Genomic DNA, 17,856 nt, shown 5'->3' with positions numbered 1-17,856 from the left:
TGTAGATTTTAGCAGATAAACAGTCAGATCCTGAGGCTTTGTTGTTGAGAATCTTGTTGAGGCTTTGTTCAAGTTCCTCTAGTGTAGGTTTGGCATCCAGTGGATAACTTCAAACCCAGGCAATTGTCTAACAAACAGTCTGCTACAGAGTCTCTTGAGTATATGATTCCATAGCGCTCAATGTACCTCACCAGTTGCTTCCTTTTATCAGTTATGATATTGCCATCCAGATCTTTTCAGTGGAGCTGTCATGTTCTTTATCAGCTCAGTGACCTTTTCTAATGTTCTCATCCATCCATCCATCTACTATCACCTGCATCAGCCACCTTTGGGTACTATCACAGAAACCTAGCCAAAATTCTTGAACACACCTCCTGGAAGCTAATTGAACAACCTTACAAGCTTCTCTTAGGTTGCTGAGTGAATCAGTAGTAGTAGACTTGTAGGTGATCAAGGCAGAAGTTTCATTCTCAATGAGTGGCAGCGGTATCTCAGAATGATCTATGAACCAGTCAACATTTTTCTTAGTACTCTTTGCAAAACTCTTGATTGCTGCATTGTACGTACTTGTCTCCAGGACTTCCCGTGCATCTAGAGGAGTTTAATTTGTTCCGGCTGTCTTTTTTGCTACTTCATTAAAAAGCCATTTCTTGACTGGATCATTGATTTGGCTCAAGTGAATACAAGGTTGTATGGCAGTTTTATTATGGTCAATCTTCTTAGCTTGAAATTTCATTTTGCAGCAAACGAGAGTGGTCTGTGTCACAATCTGCACTTTGGAAGGATCATGTGTGCAAGATCTTTCAAATATGTATATCTTGTCAATACCAAGTTCAGCTGATACCAATGCTTGAACCTTGAGTGTCTCCAGATATTGTTCTTCTGATGTTACCAGCAAAGAAGGTGTTAGTCACCGATAAGCCTTGACTGGCACAGAACTCAAGGACTGTTTGACCATAGTCATTCATACATCCAGTGCCATTCTTACTACTATTCGGAATGTGCGTGCATGTGTTTGTGTAAGGAATGTTTTTATGCTCTTCAGAGTCTGGATTGTAGTTCTGTTTAACAGACATTTTAGAGCCCTGTAAGTGGAGATGTTTTACTGAATAGGATAGCAAAATTGCCCCTACATGACCTCAGTTAAATTTTACCAAGCTTCATTGGGTTGGGCACTAAAATCTGAAGTGTCATAAGGTTCTTGCTTAATTCTATAATTTCCATACAGTGCTATTTTCTGAAAAATACCAGGCTCAGACAGAAGAACATTCACAAACCTTTACTGAAATTTATCTCCTAATATTGATTAACAAGACTCAAATGGATTTGCTGAGAAGAAAAATATTTATTCCCCTACTTCTCTTGCCTGCCACACACTCAAAATTTGTATGTTTTTGGAAACCAAAGTTTTGTTGTGGAATTGCTGTCCATAGATACTGGAAAGTCTCCTGTCAATTTGCTGTGTTTAGTTTAAAAACAAGAGCCACCCTGTCAGGCAAAGTATATAGTTGGATTACAGATACAAAGTCCAAGGGTGCTGGTTTCCTATACCTTCATATTAGACCTATGTAAACTGAATTTCAAGATTTTTATATATCTGATTAAATTAGGGTAATCTGAAGTGTGACACAAACTCATTACTTCATATTTAAAAATACAGTCCCATCAATTAAGTTCCCTAAAAACTGTAGGCCTGTTTTATATTTGGATGCAATAGTCCATATGTGTTTAGACATGTCTTTACCTGATTAAGAAACTGACATGATTGTTAATAGAAGATCTGTGGAAACAGCTGATCACTCTGAATCTTTTATTTTACTAATGGCTTGAAAAAAGAATGATTAACAAAAGGATTCACCTCAGACAATTGCTGGTCTGCTGAATGATTCCTGCTTGTATGAAATTAAGTTTTTTCTTCCAATCAGTGGGATCAGAATCTTTATTTTGTGGTGATATATAGTAGTAACCTGAGTGTGGATTTGGAGGCGTCCCTTTCTTTCGTGTGCATTATATGTGATATTTGAACTAGATCTGAAGATTGAAAGTCTTATGGTTTTGGAGCCTGCTGGTCAATGTTATAAACTGATTAAATGTGCTTCATAGAAATGTGTTTACAAGTTGTTGGAGAATACCTAAAGTGGCTAGTTCACATAAGGCAGGTTCACATTTCCTTTTCACAGAGGGAGTGGATTCCTTGTTCCTTTTCCCATTTAGTCCACTTGGGTGACTGTAGATGTGAGTTGAATGGGTAACTTGCTTGTATGTGTAACTGTTTGTGGGATCAGGGCCTAAATCTGGAAAGAGAAGAGAATCTTTGTTTAGCATCAGGGTGGATTTGATTTAAATCACTAGTCAGGAAGACTCGATTTAATCATGGATTACTAAATAAAAATGCCTTCTTGCTGGTTGTTATAACCTTAATACATATTCACAACTCAGAGATGTAGGTTTCATTTTTAGAAGGGACACACTATATGTTTTTAAAATGATTTATTTTGAAAACTTTTCAGATTTGTTTTACAGCTATATCAGAAAGCAGATGATTGGTTATTTCATTTACCAAAGGTAATTGAAGCAGATTGTTCACCTCCCAATGCCTTCATAAATATCTCCAATTCAACAGATTAATCATTAATATTTGGAGGATTTTCTTGCCTTGCTGTTTTAGGAGGAGAACATCACGAGACAGACATTTACATTTTTGTTTAACTAAAACAACAACGTTATGTATTCCAGATTTTTTGTTCAACAGAAAACATATAATAATTTAACAAAACAAGCGCATGAATTTTTGAATTTAAACATTCATGTTTTTTTAAAATCAGGTTTGTTTTTGTTAAAATTGTTTAACTAAAATAGTTAAATGAAATATTAAAAAAATTAAATTGATGGTGTCAGCCAGGTCAATATGAGAAACTTAAAATATTGGCTTCTGCAGCTAGCTCAGTTGTATTCACCTTCATTTTCCTGTTTGTTCATAATCTGGAAAAGAAAAACAAGCTTTCCTGCTTTTTCAGGTCCCAAACAGTTTCTCAATTTGGAATGAATTAGTCCAAAAGAAGAAGATATTCTTTCTACACTGGCAGAAGAAGCTACTGCTGTTAAAAGTGCTATTATCACTTCAACAGTCTGTGAATCCATGTGCTTAAGTGACTTCCACCAGTTCACTGGTGTGATTTTTCTTTAAAACATCATCAGCAAACATATATTTCTTGAATTGTTCTTATTCCCAAACTGGGTCTCTTTTACATCTGCTGCCATTATAGGCTACCCCTTCTAGTGAGAGAATGGTATGATAGACCTCACTCAGATCAATGAAGGCTACACTCAGAAAGATCTCAAGATTTCTGGAATATGCTGCTCAAACAGTTTCACTTTTGTTTCTGCTGCCTGTCCCTCCCTTCCCACATTTATCTCCAGACTTCTTCTCCTTGTCAAGATGTATTCTGCCCCCCCCCCCCAATCATCTTCTATTCCAGGGATCGGCAACCTTTTTTTTAGAAGTGGTGTGCTGAGTCTTCATTTATTCACTCTAATTTAAAGTTTCGCATGCCAGCAATACATTTTAACCTTTTTAGAAGGTCTCTTTCTGTAAGTCTATAATATATAACTAAACTATTGTTGTATGTAAAGTAAATAAGATTTTAAAAATGTTTAAGAAGCTTCATTTAAAATTAAATTAAAATGCAGAGCCCCTCGGACCGGTGGCCAGGACCCGGACAGTGTGAGTGCCACTGAAAATCAGCTTGCGTGCTGCCTTTGACACACGTGCCATAGGTTGCCTACCCCTGTTCTATTCATTTAACTTTTTGAAACTTTACACTTTTAGAGAGAGGTAAGGGATTGACTCTGTGTACACAAATTTGCAGAGGGACAATAGGGGTGAGGTCTGTTATTTCTCACCTCTATATATTATTTATTTATTTATTACTTAAAAACCTTTTTTGCTGTTAACAAGCATGTTATCTCTGGAGACACAAATCCACAGTTCGAGAACTGCAAAACTAAGCATCTCTGATGGTATCTTCTAGACTGAGTCCCAGTGTGTAGATAGAAAGATTAACCTAAATAATCTATACAGAATTTCCTGGAACCTTATAAGTTTGAGTCCCTAATCCATGAACTATTGGAACTCATTTACAAAACTTAAACATTACATGAATATATTTTCTCATACTATAGAATTAGAATTTATAATCCCTATTCCATGATGAGATATCTTTGAGCTATAAGACATCTTCATTAAAACTATCTTTAGGTTTTTCCTCAAAAAGCGTTTTATCAAAGAAATCCAATTTAAATTTAAAAAATCTGTGTTTTGTTTTTTTTAATTTTTTTTTATCCACCCTGTTTAGCAGATTGCTTTTAGTGTTTTTAGTCACCAACAATACCCTCACCTCTATAATTTTTGCAAATCCCTCAATAAACAGTTTGGAAATATTTGATTGGGAGTAGAGCAGGGGAAGATTCTTCACCATGTTATAAATGAAAGTACTGCTCTGAGTTGGGACACTGGATGAAATCCTGGCCATATTAAGTCAATGAGAGAGTGCCAGTGACTTCAGCGGGGCTAGAATTTTACCCTTAAGTCTCCTCCTTTAGGTTATATTGTTCCTCACAAAAGAACAGAGCAGTTTGTGCACCTTTCCATTAAAACATAGAAAGGTCAGCGTAACTGGGATTAAATTAATGCTTCCATTCATTTTCATAGTAGTAACCTACTGCATTCTGAAATAATTTTTTGATGAATTGGTAGAAATCTGGATAGTATTAAATTGTAAAAGGAATCCAAGATGTTGCCCGGATGATATCAAGTACTGAACTTACTCCAAGTGGTTGGCTTTTGTTGCACAAACCTTTCCTTTCAAACATTGTTTAGAAAAAGAAATTGTCACGGGTAAAACATAAGACTCTTCAGTTATCACTATCTGTCTTGGATGGTTTACTCTGTTTTTTTGTAATCGGCTATACTCATAATAAAACTTCCTGTCCTCTGAATTCTCCCTTGGAGAAAGTGCACTCTTGGCTAGGTTTGTGGGAGAAGTAGAACAAATAGAATGGCAAGTTCCCTATCTTAAAAAAACTAACTCTAAACGTGTGTGCATTGACAATAGGACCAGCAGTTCACCACTGTTATCAAGTAGTGTAGCACCTCTAGTGGCAGTCATAGTGCAAGCTGTAGCGTTTGTGGGACTTGAGTTAACACAGTGGTAAAAAAAAAAATCTAAGTTCTGTCCCTTATAACTTACAGTAACCACACTCTTGCTACCACCAGTGAAACTGCACTGAAGGTGAATTTTTCAGATCACACTTTTTTTAGTGTGCAGATGACATAATTTTAGTCACGATACTATGAAAGAAAGTAACAGACTTCAGGAAGGAGATGGAATAGGGAAGAATAAAAAGCTACAGCACATGTAGATTCCAGTAGTTCAAACAGGTTTTTAATTTTGTATATGTTTACTTATTTGTGACTATCCAGATCACTTGGTTTGAAGAAAGAAGCTGATTAACTTTTGCTAGCCTGGCTTGGAAAAAAAGCCATTTACAAGTAGTAAGTGGTAATTTTTCACTGATGAGTGCTGGGGGCTCTAACGGTATGTCTACACAGCCCACGGCAGTGAGCCTTCCAGAACAGGTCAACAGACTTGGGCTCACACTACCATGCTAAAAATAGCTGTGTAGACAGTGCTTTGAAGTTGTCACTTGGGCTGGAGCTTGTGCTCTGAATCCTACGCTTCTCCCTAGGCTTCAGAGCTTGAACTCCAGCCCAAGCTGCAACATCTACTCAGCTATTTTTAGCATGATAGCTAATGTGAGCCCTGCAGGCCTGAGTCTGTTGACCCAGACTGAGAGGCTTGCTGCTGCAGACTGTGTAGACCTAGCCTAAATGTACCTCTCAAATGTCTTTCATTTTGAAACCATTCATTGTGGTCCCAGGGATCTCTGACTTTTGTCAAATTATTTACAACCATAATAATAGTGAAACTAAGTTTCTAGAAAGTTATTTATACTCAAGGAAGGACTGCCCCATATTTTAAGTTTCTTGCATTAATAATTTTTTGGGATCTTATTTTTCATTCTTTGTCGCACATTTTGTTCTGCATTTGGACCTAGGTAGGTTGAGAGATTTGAAAATAAGCCATCAATTTTTGCAAAAGTTAAGCTTTTATTTAAGTAAAATTTAAATTTCTAGCTTTTATTAGTGAAGATATTCTTACAGTTATAAACAGAGTGTAAATCAATATAGGTGTCTGCACTGCAGACTGAGCAGAACTAGAGGCCCTGGAACTGTCTTAGCTTTACCAGACAGCAACATTGAAAGACTAGTCAGTTTTGCAGCAGTGAAATGAAAACTGTTTGTGTCTTAACTCTCATATCCTGCTATTATTCTCTGTATATGTGTGTGTTTACCATATTGAATAGTAGCTGTGACGGGTTAGATCACAGAAATCCCTTTGGGACTGTCACCTAATGTGCCTAGACTACCTCAGCGTGTTGTCCCTACTAGCTTGGGACTTCAGTTTCTTTGCCTGGTTTGAGCCAGACACACTTGCCTGCTGCAAATACAGATCCAAGTCTGAACCATGTCCTCCACAAGCTGCAGGCTTAACTGAAAAGAGCTTAAGAAGTGTTCCTGTCTCCAGCACTCAGATGCCCAACTCCTAGTGGAGTCTAAACCTTAAATAAATCTGTTTTACCCTGTATAAAGCTTATACAGGATAAACTCATAAATTGTTTGCCCTCTATAACACTGATAGAGGGATGTGCACAGCTGTTTGCCCCCCAGATATTAATACATACTCTGGGTTAATTAATAAGTAAAAAGTGATTTTATTAAATACAAAAGGTAGGATTTAAGTGTGTTCAAGTAAAAAGTAAATTACCAAGCAAAATAAAATAAAACACGCAAGTCTAAGCCTAATACAGTAGGAAAACAGAATACAGATAAAATGTCACCCTCAGATGTTTCAATATGTTTCTTTTACAAACTGGATGCCTTCCTAGTTTGGGCACAATCCTTTACCAGTCCTTGTTCTAGCTCAGGTGGTAGCTAGGGAATTTTTCATAACTGCAGCCCCCTTTGTTCTGTTCCACCCCCTTTTATATCTTTTGCACAAGGCGGAAATCCTTTGTCCCTCTCTTGGTTCCCATCCCTCCTTCTGAATGGAAAAGCACCAGGTTAAAGATGTATTCCAGTTCAGGTGACATGATCACATGTCACTCTAAGACTTCATTACCCACTTGCCAGCGCACACGTATTCAGGAAGATGTACAAGTGAACAGAGCCATCCATAGTCAATTTTCCTAGTTGATGGAAGCCATCAAGATTCCAAACCGCCATTAATGGCCCACACTTTGCATAATTACAGTAGGACCTCGAAGTTATATTTCTAGTTTCAGATACAAGAGTGATACATTTATACAAATAGGATGACCACACTCAGTAGATTAGAAGCTTTGTAATGATACCTTACAAGAGACCTTTTGCATGAAGCATATTCCAGTTACATTATATTCACACTTATTAGCAAGTGTTCATAAAATCATATAGAGTGCAATGTCGCAGTAGCTTTTATTGATATGCTTTAGACAGGTTTCCTCATTGCTTTTTCTTCAAGCTTAATTTTTCAATTTGTCTCTGTACATTTTAGTGTAGCAAGTTACAGTTCTGATTCAAGCGGAATGAGTGAGGAATCATTTAAACCTCACTTTCTGTGTCAGTGTCCATCTGTCAAGATTTAAAAATTATATAGTATTTTAATCACACTGCAGATCACAAGGTTCTGGTAGCAACGTGAAGGAGAGTAGTGGAGAGGAATTGCAGGTTGGGCAGAACTTGTCATCCAGTTTTAACTGTATGCAGTATTCAATTCCTGTCCTAAACTGTAGTGTAGTTTCTATACGATGAAAGGGCTGTTGCAGTCTCCTGAGCTTCCAGTGGCTGTAATTTGTAATATATCTCACACACACCACGTAACACAATGTGAGTAAGTCCTTTTGAAAGGAAAAGGTGTTTTTAAAAACCACCTTTTCCTTTCCTTTCAAAAGGACTTACGAGCCATTCAGATTGGTATCCACAGGCCTTTATCCCTTCATTCATAATAACTATTGATTGTTCATCATTCTACCACTAATTTGATGTTTCATGGCTTTATTTTGCTTTTTATTGTTTTAAATTCCATGGTGGCAGGTTTATTCAGTTCTAATTGCTAGGAATGCCTGCCTAAATAGTCAGCCACATCTCTTTGGTTTGGGTTTATGGCTGTATGATTTAAAAATTGATTTTTGCGTAATGATTTTAAAACAATTATATCAAAACGGAAGTCTTACTGTTACATTAAAATGAACGTACTTCCTGCAGTGAGAGCGTTCTTACAACTTGTTCCAGAAAAAGTCTATGAAATATTGAAATTGAGTAATTTTTTTATGCAGTTCAGTTTCTTGTGCTTAAACTCTTTTTCATAAGACTAGTAAAATTTATGTGAATAATTAGAACAAAATACTTTCTGGTTTGAAACCTTTTTCTTCTACTTGTCATCTCTGGCATTGAAAATTATTTTTAAAGATCTTATATATACACACCATGCAAATGAATAACCAGCCAAGCATATTGATATCTTCACACCTGAGTCATTGCAAACTATAGATTATATGTGTAAAAGTTGGGGAAGTCAAGGGAATACCTCTATATGAATCAAAATTTTGGGGACAAAAAGTAAAGCAAAGCAACAAAATTAGTAAACCTTCACCAATGGCAAGCAGAAGAGTAAAACATTAAATGTGAAAGAAAAAGCATTGATTCAGTGCTAAGACTGAGACAATAATACATCAAAATCAGGAAGTTCCAGAAACGAAGATTTCTGCCACAAAATTAGTTCATTTTATAGTGCAAGTTAGATTCTAAATAACTTTAAGGGTTTAATTTTCCAAGAAAATCAGGGCTAAAGTATACATACAGTACATGCAACATATCCAGATAATATAGTAGAAATTGTAGGTTGGAATTTTCAAAAGTGGCTAACGGTATGTCTACACTACGAAATTAGGTCGAATTTATAGAAGTTGTTTTTTAGAAATAGTTTTTATACAGTCGATTGTGTGTGGTGTCCCCACACAAAATGCTCTAAGTGCATTAAGTCGACGGCCTGCATCCAGTACTGACACTAGCGTCGACTTCCGGAGCATTGCACTGTGGGTAGCTATCCCACAGTTCCGCAGGCTCTGTTGCCCATTGGAATTCTGGGTTGAGATCCTAATGCCTGATGGGGCAAAAACAGTGTCGCGGGTGATTCTGGGTACATGTCGTCAGGCCCCTCTCTCCCTACCTCCCTCCATGAAAGCAATGGCAGACAATCCTTTCGCACCTTTTTTCCTGGGTTACCTGAGCAGACGCCATACCACGGCAAGCATAGAGCCCGCTCAGCCCACTGTCACTGTATATCTCCTGGGTGCTGGCAGATGTGGGACTGCATTGCTGCACAGCAGCAGCTCACTGCCTTTTGGCAGCAGATGGTGCATTATGATTGGTAGTCGTCGTATTCCTGAGTGCTCTTTTAGCTGACCTCGGTGAAGTCGTTCAGGGATGCCTGGGCAGACATGGGAGTGACTCAGCTAGGTCACTCCCATCTTCTGCCGAGCACCCAGGAGATGATGATAGCTAGCAGTCATACTGCACCATCTTTTGGCAAGCAGCCAGGAGATGATGGCTAGCAATCATACTGCACCATCTGTTGCCAGCCTAAGATGTAAAAGATAGATGGAGTGGATCAAAACAAGAAATTGATCCGATTTGTTTTGTGAAATCAACGGCCTGCTAAACCCAGGGTCTTTTGCGTTCAGTCCTTGAGCGGGCCATTCTGCGTGACAGTTGTTTGTGTTTCTCCTTGATGCAAAGCCACCCCTTTTTTGATTTTAATTCACTGAAAGCCATGTTGTCAGTCGTCCGTCCCTCCCTCCGTCAGAGCAACGGCAGACAATTGTTTCGTGCAAAACCAGGCAAGGGCGCAGGACGAGGACATAGACATGATCATAGACTTCTCACAAAGTACGGGCTGGGCAGTGTGCTCAGCTCACCATGCTGGCCACACAGGAAATGAAATTCAAAAGTTCGCAGGCATTTTCCTGTCTTCCTGGCCAGTGCATCTGAGTTGAGAGCGCAGTCCAGAGCTGTCACAATGGAGCACCCTAGGATAGCTGCCAGCTGGGATAGCTCCCGGAGGCCAGTACCGTCAAATTGCATCCACACTACCCCAAATTCAACCTGGCAAGGCCGATTTCAGTGATAATTCCCTCGTCGGAGGTGGAGTAAAGAAATCGATTTTAAAGAGCCTTTAAAGTTGAGGGAAAAAAGGGCTTTGTTGTGTGGACGGGTCCAAGGTTAAATCGAGGTAATGCTGCTAAATTGACCTAAAGTCGTAGTGTAGACCAGGCCTAAGTGACTGAGGAGCACAATTGGGCTTTCCTTCTAAGTTACTTAAGTGCTTTTAAAAATTGCATCCTTAATTTTTAGAATTTTCTAGCTTTTCAGTGCTTGATTTCTCAATCTTAAATTCAAAAACTGGCATTGAAACCATTCGTTCCACCCCCTCATCCTTTTTTTAAAAGGCATGAGGGAAGAGAAGGAACAAATATCACAGCACATCTTTAATTTAGGCACTCGGGGAGAAACATCAAATACATTATATAGAGTGCACAGGTTAGGCTGCTGAAATAACTTTTTTTCCCTTGAAACAGTAATGTTCCATAGTGAGGACTATGAAGTATACTTTGTTCGAAGGGTGGTTTTTAGGTGTCTGCTGGTTTTGAGTAATGCCAAGCAAAAATTTAAGTTGAAACATCAGGGGAAAGTGTGAAGCATTCACTTCAAACAATTGTGAAGTTGCAATGGAAGTTTTGGGATTTCACCATACATTGGTGAAAACTGTAAACTTTATTTAATTTTTTGGTGCCTATCCTAATTTTTAAGTGCAATTTACAAACCCATTTCTAGACATTTCATAGATCTTTGAGGCAAGACAAGATAATTTTGATAATCTAATCTGATCTCCTTCATGACACAAACCACAATTAAAGGAGAATTGGATGTATCCCAGCTACCAAAGCATCCCTGGAATTTGAGTCCAGGAATTCTGACATTCAGAGCCAGGGGCATAGCTCTAAGACATGGAGTCACAGACCCCCCCAAGACCATTAGCACTGGCCAAAAAAAAAAAAAAAAAGTCCTGTAATGTTTTCCCAACTTTATTTTCTTTGGTCCTCTAATTGATCTAGTGTCATTGCTTAATCGTCCACTCATTACTGAAATGCAGTCTTTGGGAGCAGAACATGACCACTAATTAGCAGTATCCAGGATTTGTTACACTCTAGTTTAAAGGCAGGAAATGAAGACTGTCATGTATAACTGAAAGGGCAGGGAGATTTTAGGTCAGCAGAACATCATAATCCATACTAGAATTTGACCAGGACTAAAGTCCACGTCTAAACATTTCTAATACACCCATTACTGTAGTATCAGTGAAGAAAATTAAGCACAAATGTTAATGAAAAACTTCATATCAGCTTTACCAAACATTCCTACTTTTGTGAGAAGTCCCACTTCAGAATATTCAGTGATCAAAAGTGGTCACAAGGTTGATTGTTTCTCATCTGAAAGTCAGTGTTCCCTGGTAGGATAATGTCATTACAGACACAGAAGGAAAACTGCCACTTACTGACTGATTTCCTATAGCATCTCGATTTTCCTTCCAGGTCTCTCACTGAAGTACTGACCAAACCTATCTTATTTTACCTTGTGAAATCTGACAGGATTACAGCTCAGGATAGTATGAGTATAGCTGAATTGCACGGCAGTTTAGAGGAAGAAAGGAAGAATACTGCTTCCATTTGAAACTTCACTGGGACTTTAGGGAAGCAGAATGTAATTACTCTAATCATAGGCAACAATCCTACTCTACCAAAAAAGCATCTTCAGGTCTATATGTGTTTTTAGATAGAATGTTTACTTAATGTTTACACATGCATTCGACGAAGTGGGTATTCACCCACGAAAGCTCATGCTCCAATACATCTGTTAGTCTAGAAGGTGCCACAGGACTCTTTGCTGCTTTTACAGATCCAGACTAACACGGGCTACCCCTCTGATACTTAATGTTATGCTCTCACATGAACTCATGTCCATTCCATACATGGAACCTGAAATATGATTGGTTTCCTTCAAAATTAAGTCACCTTAACAACTTTTTAAAATCAAATTTTGGCTGTTCAAAACTAGTCTCACCTGCTTGACTAAGATTGTCTGTGAGGGGGACACTGCCCCATCAATAGCCTGGCTACTGCTGTTGAATGTTACAGCCAGCTACAGCAAAACACCACCAAGATAAATTCTGTCAGGAAGGGCTTGAAAATGTTAAAATTAAACTTTGTATTTTAAAATTTAGGTTTTGAAGATTTGTGGGCAGGAACATTACAGTTGAAAAGTTTGGGGTCCATAAAAATTGAAAGCAGGTGTTTTAGTCATCATTTAATCTGTAATGTAAAATGTGAAATCACTTGTTCTGATTACACCTTTAAAGTACATACAGTTTTAAGAAGCTATGGAAGGAGTGTAATCTGATCAGAGTACTTAGTGAAGAACTGAAGAATTTCTTGTAAAGATTTATGCGTGGAATAGTTGCATCTTGGCTTCTATCAACAATGTATTCCCTCATGAACACCCACACATCATGTGAATTCAGTTTTACCACACACATTCCTTTGTTGCAAAGAACAGCCCTACTGGGTATGTACAAATTAATTCCATCATGAAACATATTTGACAGGTGTAAAATATAGGGGAATACAGCACAGCTTAAAATGAATAAGTGTTCCGTGAGGCACCACTAGCTGAAATTCACTTTTTGCTCCCCACCCTAGTCTTGTTTTATGGAGGTGGTGATTGGTGACTCCGTAGTTAGTTTGCATTTATACAGGACCAAGAATGCCTTTATTTCACACTTTTAATGCCTGAATTTATAGTCCAGACATGGCACAATAACTTTTCATAGGATAACTGAATTTTGCATGTCAAATGAAATATTTACTATCTTTTGCAGAGCAGATGTTTAAAAGGACACCCTTTTAGAAATTTTGCTGTTTTCCTCATATTTTTTGTATTCCTGTAGTTAACCAGATTCCTCACAAATCCCAAATCAATCTCTCTCTCTCTCTCACACAAAAAATACCTTGGACATAGACAACTTTTGATCCTTACACATAGCTGTTCTGAGCTATGCAACCATAAGTTTGATGAAACTTGTTTGAGTTGCTGCTTTTGTTTTCTGAATGATATTGCCAGCCTTGCCTGCCTTGACTCACAAGCTGTACTCTATGCATAATGGGTGACAGAGAGGCAGAATGGGAAGCAGCAGAGAGAGTTGGGCTCTGGTGAGAAGGGGAGCAGTGTTTGGGAGCATCAGAAGTTGGGGAGTCTTTGGGGAGCCCTGGAAGTGGTTTAGCTAGTATGTGCTGGGACTGGGAGTGGGAAATACCTAGTGTCTAGGGGAACCTGGGGGTGAGACAGGCCTGCATTGTTTGGAGCCTGAGTTTTGGGAAGGAGTTTTGTCTGTGGTGAGGAATTGGGACTTACCAGGTTGTTGCTGCCTTACAGGACTGCCTGCAGTTCTCCTGGCCACTAGTGGACTCTGTGATGCATACTCTGCAGGCATCTTAAGAGGTTTCTCTTGTTGCTGCTTCAACAGCTGGCAGCACCAAGTGAAGGAAGCTAACTGTAGCCATAGGCTCCTCTCAGGCCACCTGCAACAGGCTCCTGTCACTAATCCTCCAGCTGCTGCAGGCCCTCTGCTCTACCCACCCCCCAGCTGTGCCAAGCTATCCCACACACGCTTAACTCTACAGGCCACCCTACTACCCTGACTGCCTCAACAGCCCAGGATCACCACCCATCCACCCCCAGCTATACCAAGCTGCTCCAAAACCAGTTGAAGCTCTGCTCTAAAAGTGGCTGTAGCTGCATTTCTTCCCCTTTCCTTTCCCCTCCCGTTACGTCCCTCCTACAGGGAGACAGGAAGGTGGTTGCCGTTCAGGATGCTCTGGAAGCAGCTTCTCCTTCGGGTGAACCTCCTGTGAAAACATTTTTCAAATAGCTTTTCCAGTGTAGTGCAAACAGATATGCACTATATAGCGATTGTATTAGAATGCTTGAGAGCTCTAGCCCTCTTGGTTCTCCCATGAACTTGTAAGGATTATACCTCTATGCAGTGTGTGTATTGTTAGATGGAAAGCTCAGAAAAACTAAGCGGTATCTTGTAAACAAAAAGGAGAAAATGCCGGTAAAAACAAAGAAAAATATAGAACATCTGCCTTATTCTCATGTGGGCAAGTTCTTCAGAGAATCTTACTACAGTTGATTAGAACTCCTAATGACAAAGGGGAAAACTTAGTGGTGATAACCTTACAGTCCTTGTCTGTGCCTCCATTTGTTTCTTTTCATTCCCCCCCAGCTGTTGACAGATTGTCCAGACGAGAGCTGCTTTCTCCATTCTCCCAAAAAATCTCTTTCGAGGGGGGCCTAGCTCTTTTCAGTAATGAAGCCAAGTTCTTTGTTAACCTCTTTCTGAAGAACTCTTTGTCATTGTCTAGAGTTCTTAGCTCCCAGACATGCAGAACATGTCTAAATTTGTTTAGTTGTATATACACAAGCTATGTATGCCCCAGTTATTTTCTTAGCTCCCCTCTTTGGAGCCTACCTTTTGTAAGAAATGAAGAATGGCTCGCCTGGTTCCTCTGAGAGACTTCTAGTGAGGCGTGGTCTGCTCGAACCCCAAGACTACAGGACAACTGACATCCACCAAGGACTTCTGACTCAGCAGTACATTAGACGGAAAGGAGGAGGCACGGAGCCAGGAATATAGGTTTTTGTGGCACTACATCAGTTGAGCCATGAGGAAGGAGAATATGCTTTTTTCAGCTTTTGTTCCTGCTTTTCCATTCCTAGCAAGCATGTGTGTGTTGTTGGGGGGAGAAGGCGTGTTCTGAATAGAGGGAGAGTGGGGTATTGGAGCTTGATGTTGATGGGTGAGGTAGGAGGAGGAAGAATTCTGAGCCTGGACATGGAGGAGGTGTAGGTGTCTGAAAGAGTGTGTGTGTGTAGGAGTGATGAAAGGGTAAGAGAGTTTTAAGGTGAATGATTTGGGAATAGGAGAGAACAGCACAATGGTCACCAAGGAATAAAAACTGTGTTCTCTCACTGTGTCCTTTATGTAAAAGTGTCCCAGCTTTTCATATTGAGAGGGGGAGAGGATGCACATTTTGCTTCCCACTTCTTCACCAACTCCTTTGTCCTCCACTGAAATGCTTCAAGGTGACAGTTCTCACTACGGTGTGCAGTTTTTCACTTTGAATATAATATTAGCTTGCAAATGGGAAGGGGTTGCAGATTGCTACCTGCAGATCCTCCACTTACATTGGGCAACAGCCACTAATGACTATAAGGATACACTTGGGTGCAAACTTTCAGCACAGGCCTCTGACGTTTTGTGTGCAAACTAGGAAGATGAATGCCCAGCTATTCTTTTTGTAAATACAAATAGTTTAATGCATATTTAGAGTTGGGAGTGAGACTAAAAATTTGGCCCTTAGTGAGAATGCAGTTTTGTGTTTTAATAGAATCTCTGGTTCCATACTGAAGAAATCCCTAAAAATCAGCTTCTTGCCAGCATTTTAATTGGACCATTTTAAAAATATTAATTGGGCCTCAAAGGAAAAGTTACTTTTTAGTAATAAGTCAACAGCAGTTACCACATTAAGGATTCCAACCGTAAAGTTAGATTGTCATCAAAACTTAACAAATTTTGAATTCTTGTACTTATTTAGTGCCAATTTCTGTATGTTGAATGCTAAATCCCTCCTGTCTGCTTTTTAGAAACTGATAAAATCCCTGTAATGCGTGGGCAGTGGTTTATTGATGGTACATGGCAGCCATTAGAAGAAGAAGAAAGCAATCTAATAGAACAAGAACATCTCAATTGTTTCAAAGGTCAACAAATGCAAGAGAACTTCGATATGGAAGTATCAAAACCTGTAGATGGGAAAGAGGGTAAGATATTGCCTGGACTGTTCATACCATTATTATTTATTTGTATTACTGTGGTTGTGAAACAGATTTCTATTAATATGACTGTTTAGTGTATTCTGTGATCTTGCATGGCTACTAGCAATTATTTGCTCTGGTTGCTTTTCCCATTTTTCAATGTAGCTTGATGGTTCTGCGGTTTATTACTGAATCACAAAAATGGTACCATTCACAGCATTCTATGTAAAACTAAACTCATGGGTGAATTTCTTGTCATTTTCCCCATTTTGCCTCATTTCATGCTGTGACTTTATTGTATCTGAAAGTCTCACTTGAAACTAAAGTTTTATAGACTCATAGGTCAGAAGGGACTAATCTGATCATCTAGTCTGACCTCCTGCACAAGGCAGGCCACAGAACCCCACCCATCCAAATTTATAACAACCCCTATCCCAGGACCGAGTTATTGAGATCCTCAAAATTGGTTTGAAGACCTCAAGCTGCAGAGAAACCACCAGCAAGCGACCCGTGCCCCACGCTGCAGGGGAAGGCGAAAAACCTCCAGGGCCCCTGCCAATCCGCCCTGGAGGAAAATTCCTTCCCGACCCCAAATATGGCGATCAGCTAAACCCTGAGCATGTGGGCAAGAGTCACCAGCCAGCACCCAAGAAGGAATTCTCTGCAGTAACTCAGTTCCCATTCCATCCAACATCTCCCCGCAGACCATTGAGCAGACCTATCTGGTGGTAATCCAAGATCAATTGCCCAAATTAACAATCCTATCATAACATCCCCTCCATATACTTATCAAGCTTTGTCTTAAAGCCAGGAAAGTCTTTTGCCCCCACTCCTTCCCTCGGAAGGCTGTTCCAGAACTTCACTCCCCTAATGGTTAGAAACCTTCGTCTAATTTCAAGTCTAAACTTCCTAATATCCAGTTTATACCCATTCGTCCTCGTGCCTACATTAGTACTAAACTTAAATAATTCCTCTCCCTCCCTAACGTTAACCTCCCTGATATATTTATATAGAGCAAGCATATCCCCCCGCAGCCTTCTTTTGGCCAGGCTAAACAAGCCAAGCTCTTTGAGTCTCCTTTCATAAGGCAGTTTTTCCATTCCTCGGATCATCCTTGTAGCCCGTCTCTGAACCTGTTCCAGTTTGAATTCATCCTTCTTGAACATGGGACACCAGAACTGCACACAGTATTCCAGATGGGGTCTCACCAACGCCTTGTATAACGGTACTAACACCTCCTTATCCTTGCAGGAAATACCCCGCCTGATGCATCCCAAAATCGCATTTGCTTTTTTAACAGCCGTATCACATTGGCGACTCATAGTCATCCTGCTATCAACCAGTACCCCAAGGTCCTTCTCCTCCTCCGTCGCTTCCAACTGATGCGCCCCCAATGTATATCCAAAATTCTTATTATTAATTCCTAAATGCATAACCTTGCACTTTTCACTATTGTATTTCATCCTATTTCTATTACTCCAGTTTACAAGGTGGTTCAGATCTTCCTGAATAGTATCCCTGTCCTTCTCCATGTTAGCAATACCCCCCAGCTTCGTGTCATCCGCAAACTTTATTAGCACATTCCCGCTCTTTGTGCCAAGGTCAGTAATAAAAAGGTTAAATAAGATCGGTCCCAAAACCGATCCTTGAGGGACTCCACTAGTGACCTCCTTCCAGCCTGACAATTCACCTTTCAATACGACCCTCTGGAGTCTCCCCTTTAACCCAGTTCCTTATCCACCTTACAACTTTCATATTCATTCCCA

General features: G+C 39.6%; 1 protein-coding gene across 1 annotated transcript in view; it reads left to right on the top strand.

Moving 5' to 3' along the window:
* Nucleotides 1-17,856, top strand: part of DDHD1 (DDHD domain containing 1) — a 137,952-nt gene that overhangs the window by 11,085 nt on the left and 109,011 nt on the right. Inside the window, exon 2 of the mRNA XM_030562923.1 lies at nt 15,923-16,096. Within this exon, the coding sequence (XP_030418783.1) occupies nt 15,943-16,096 (154 nt within the window). The 5' untranslated portion in view covers nt 15,923-15,942. The remainder of the gene's footprint in view (nt 1-15,922; nt 16,097-17,856) is intronic.

The sequence above is a fragment of the Gopherus evgoodei genome, chromosome 4 (genome assembly GCF_007399415.2).
Source record: "Gopherus evgoodei ecotype Sinaloan lineage chromosome 4, rGopEvg1_v1.p, whole genome shotgun sequence".
Taxonomy (NCBI): Eukaryota; Metazoa; Chordata; order Testudines; family Testudinidae; genus Gopherus; species Gopherus evgoodei.
Note: the sequence above shows the minus strand (reverse complement) of the source record. Positions and strands in the feature narration are given on the sequence as shown.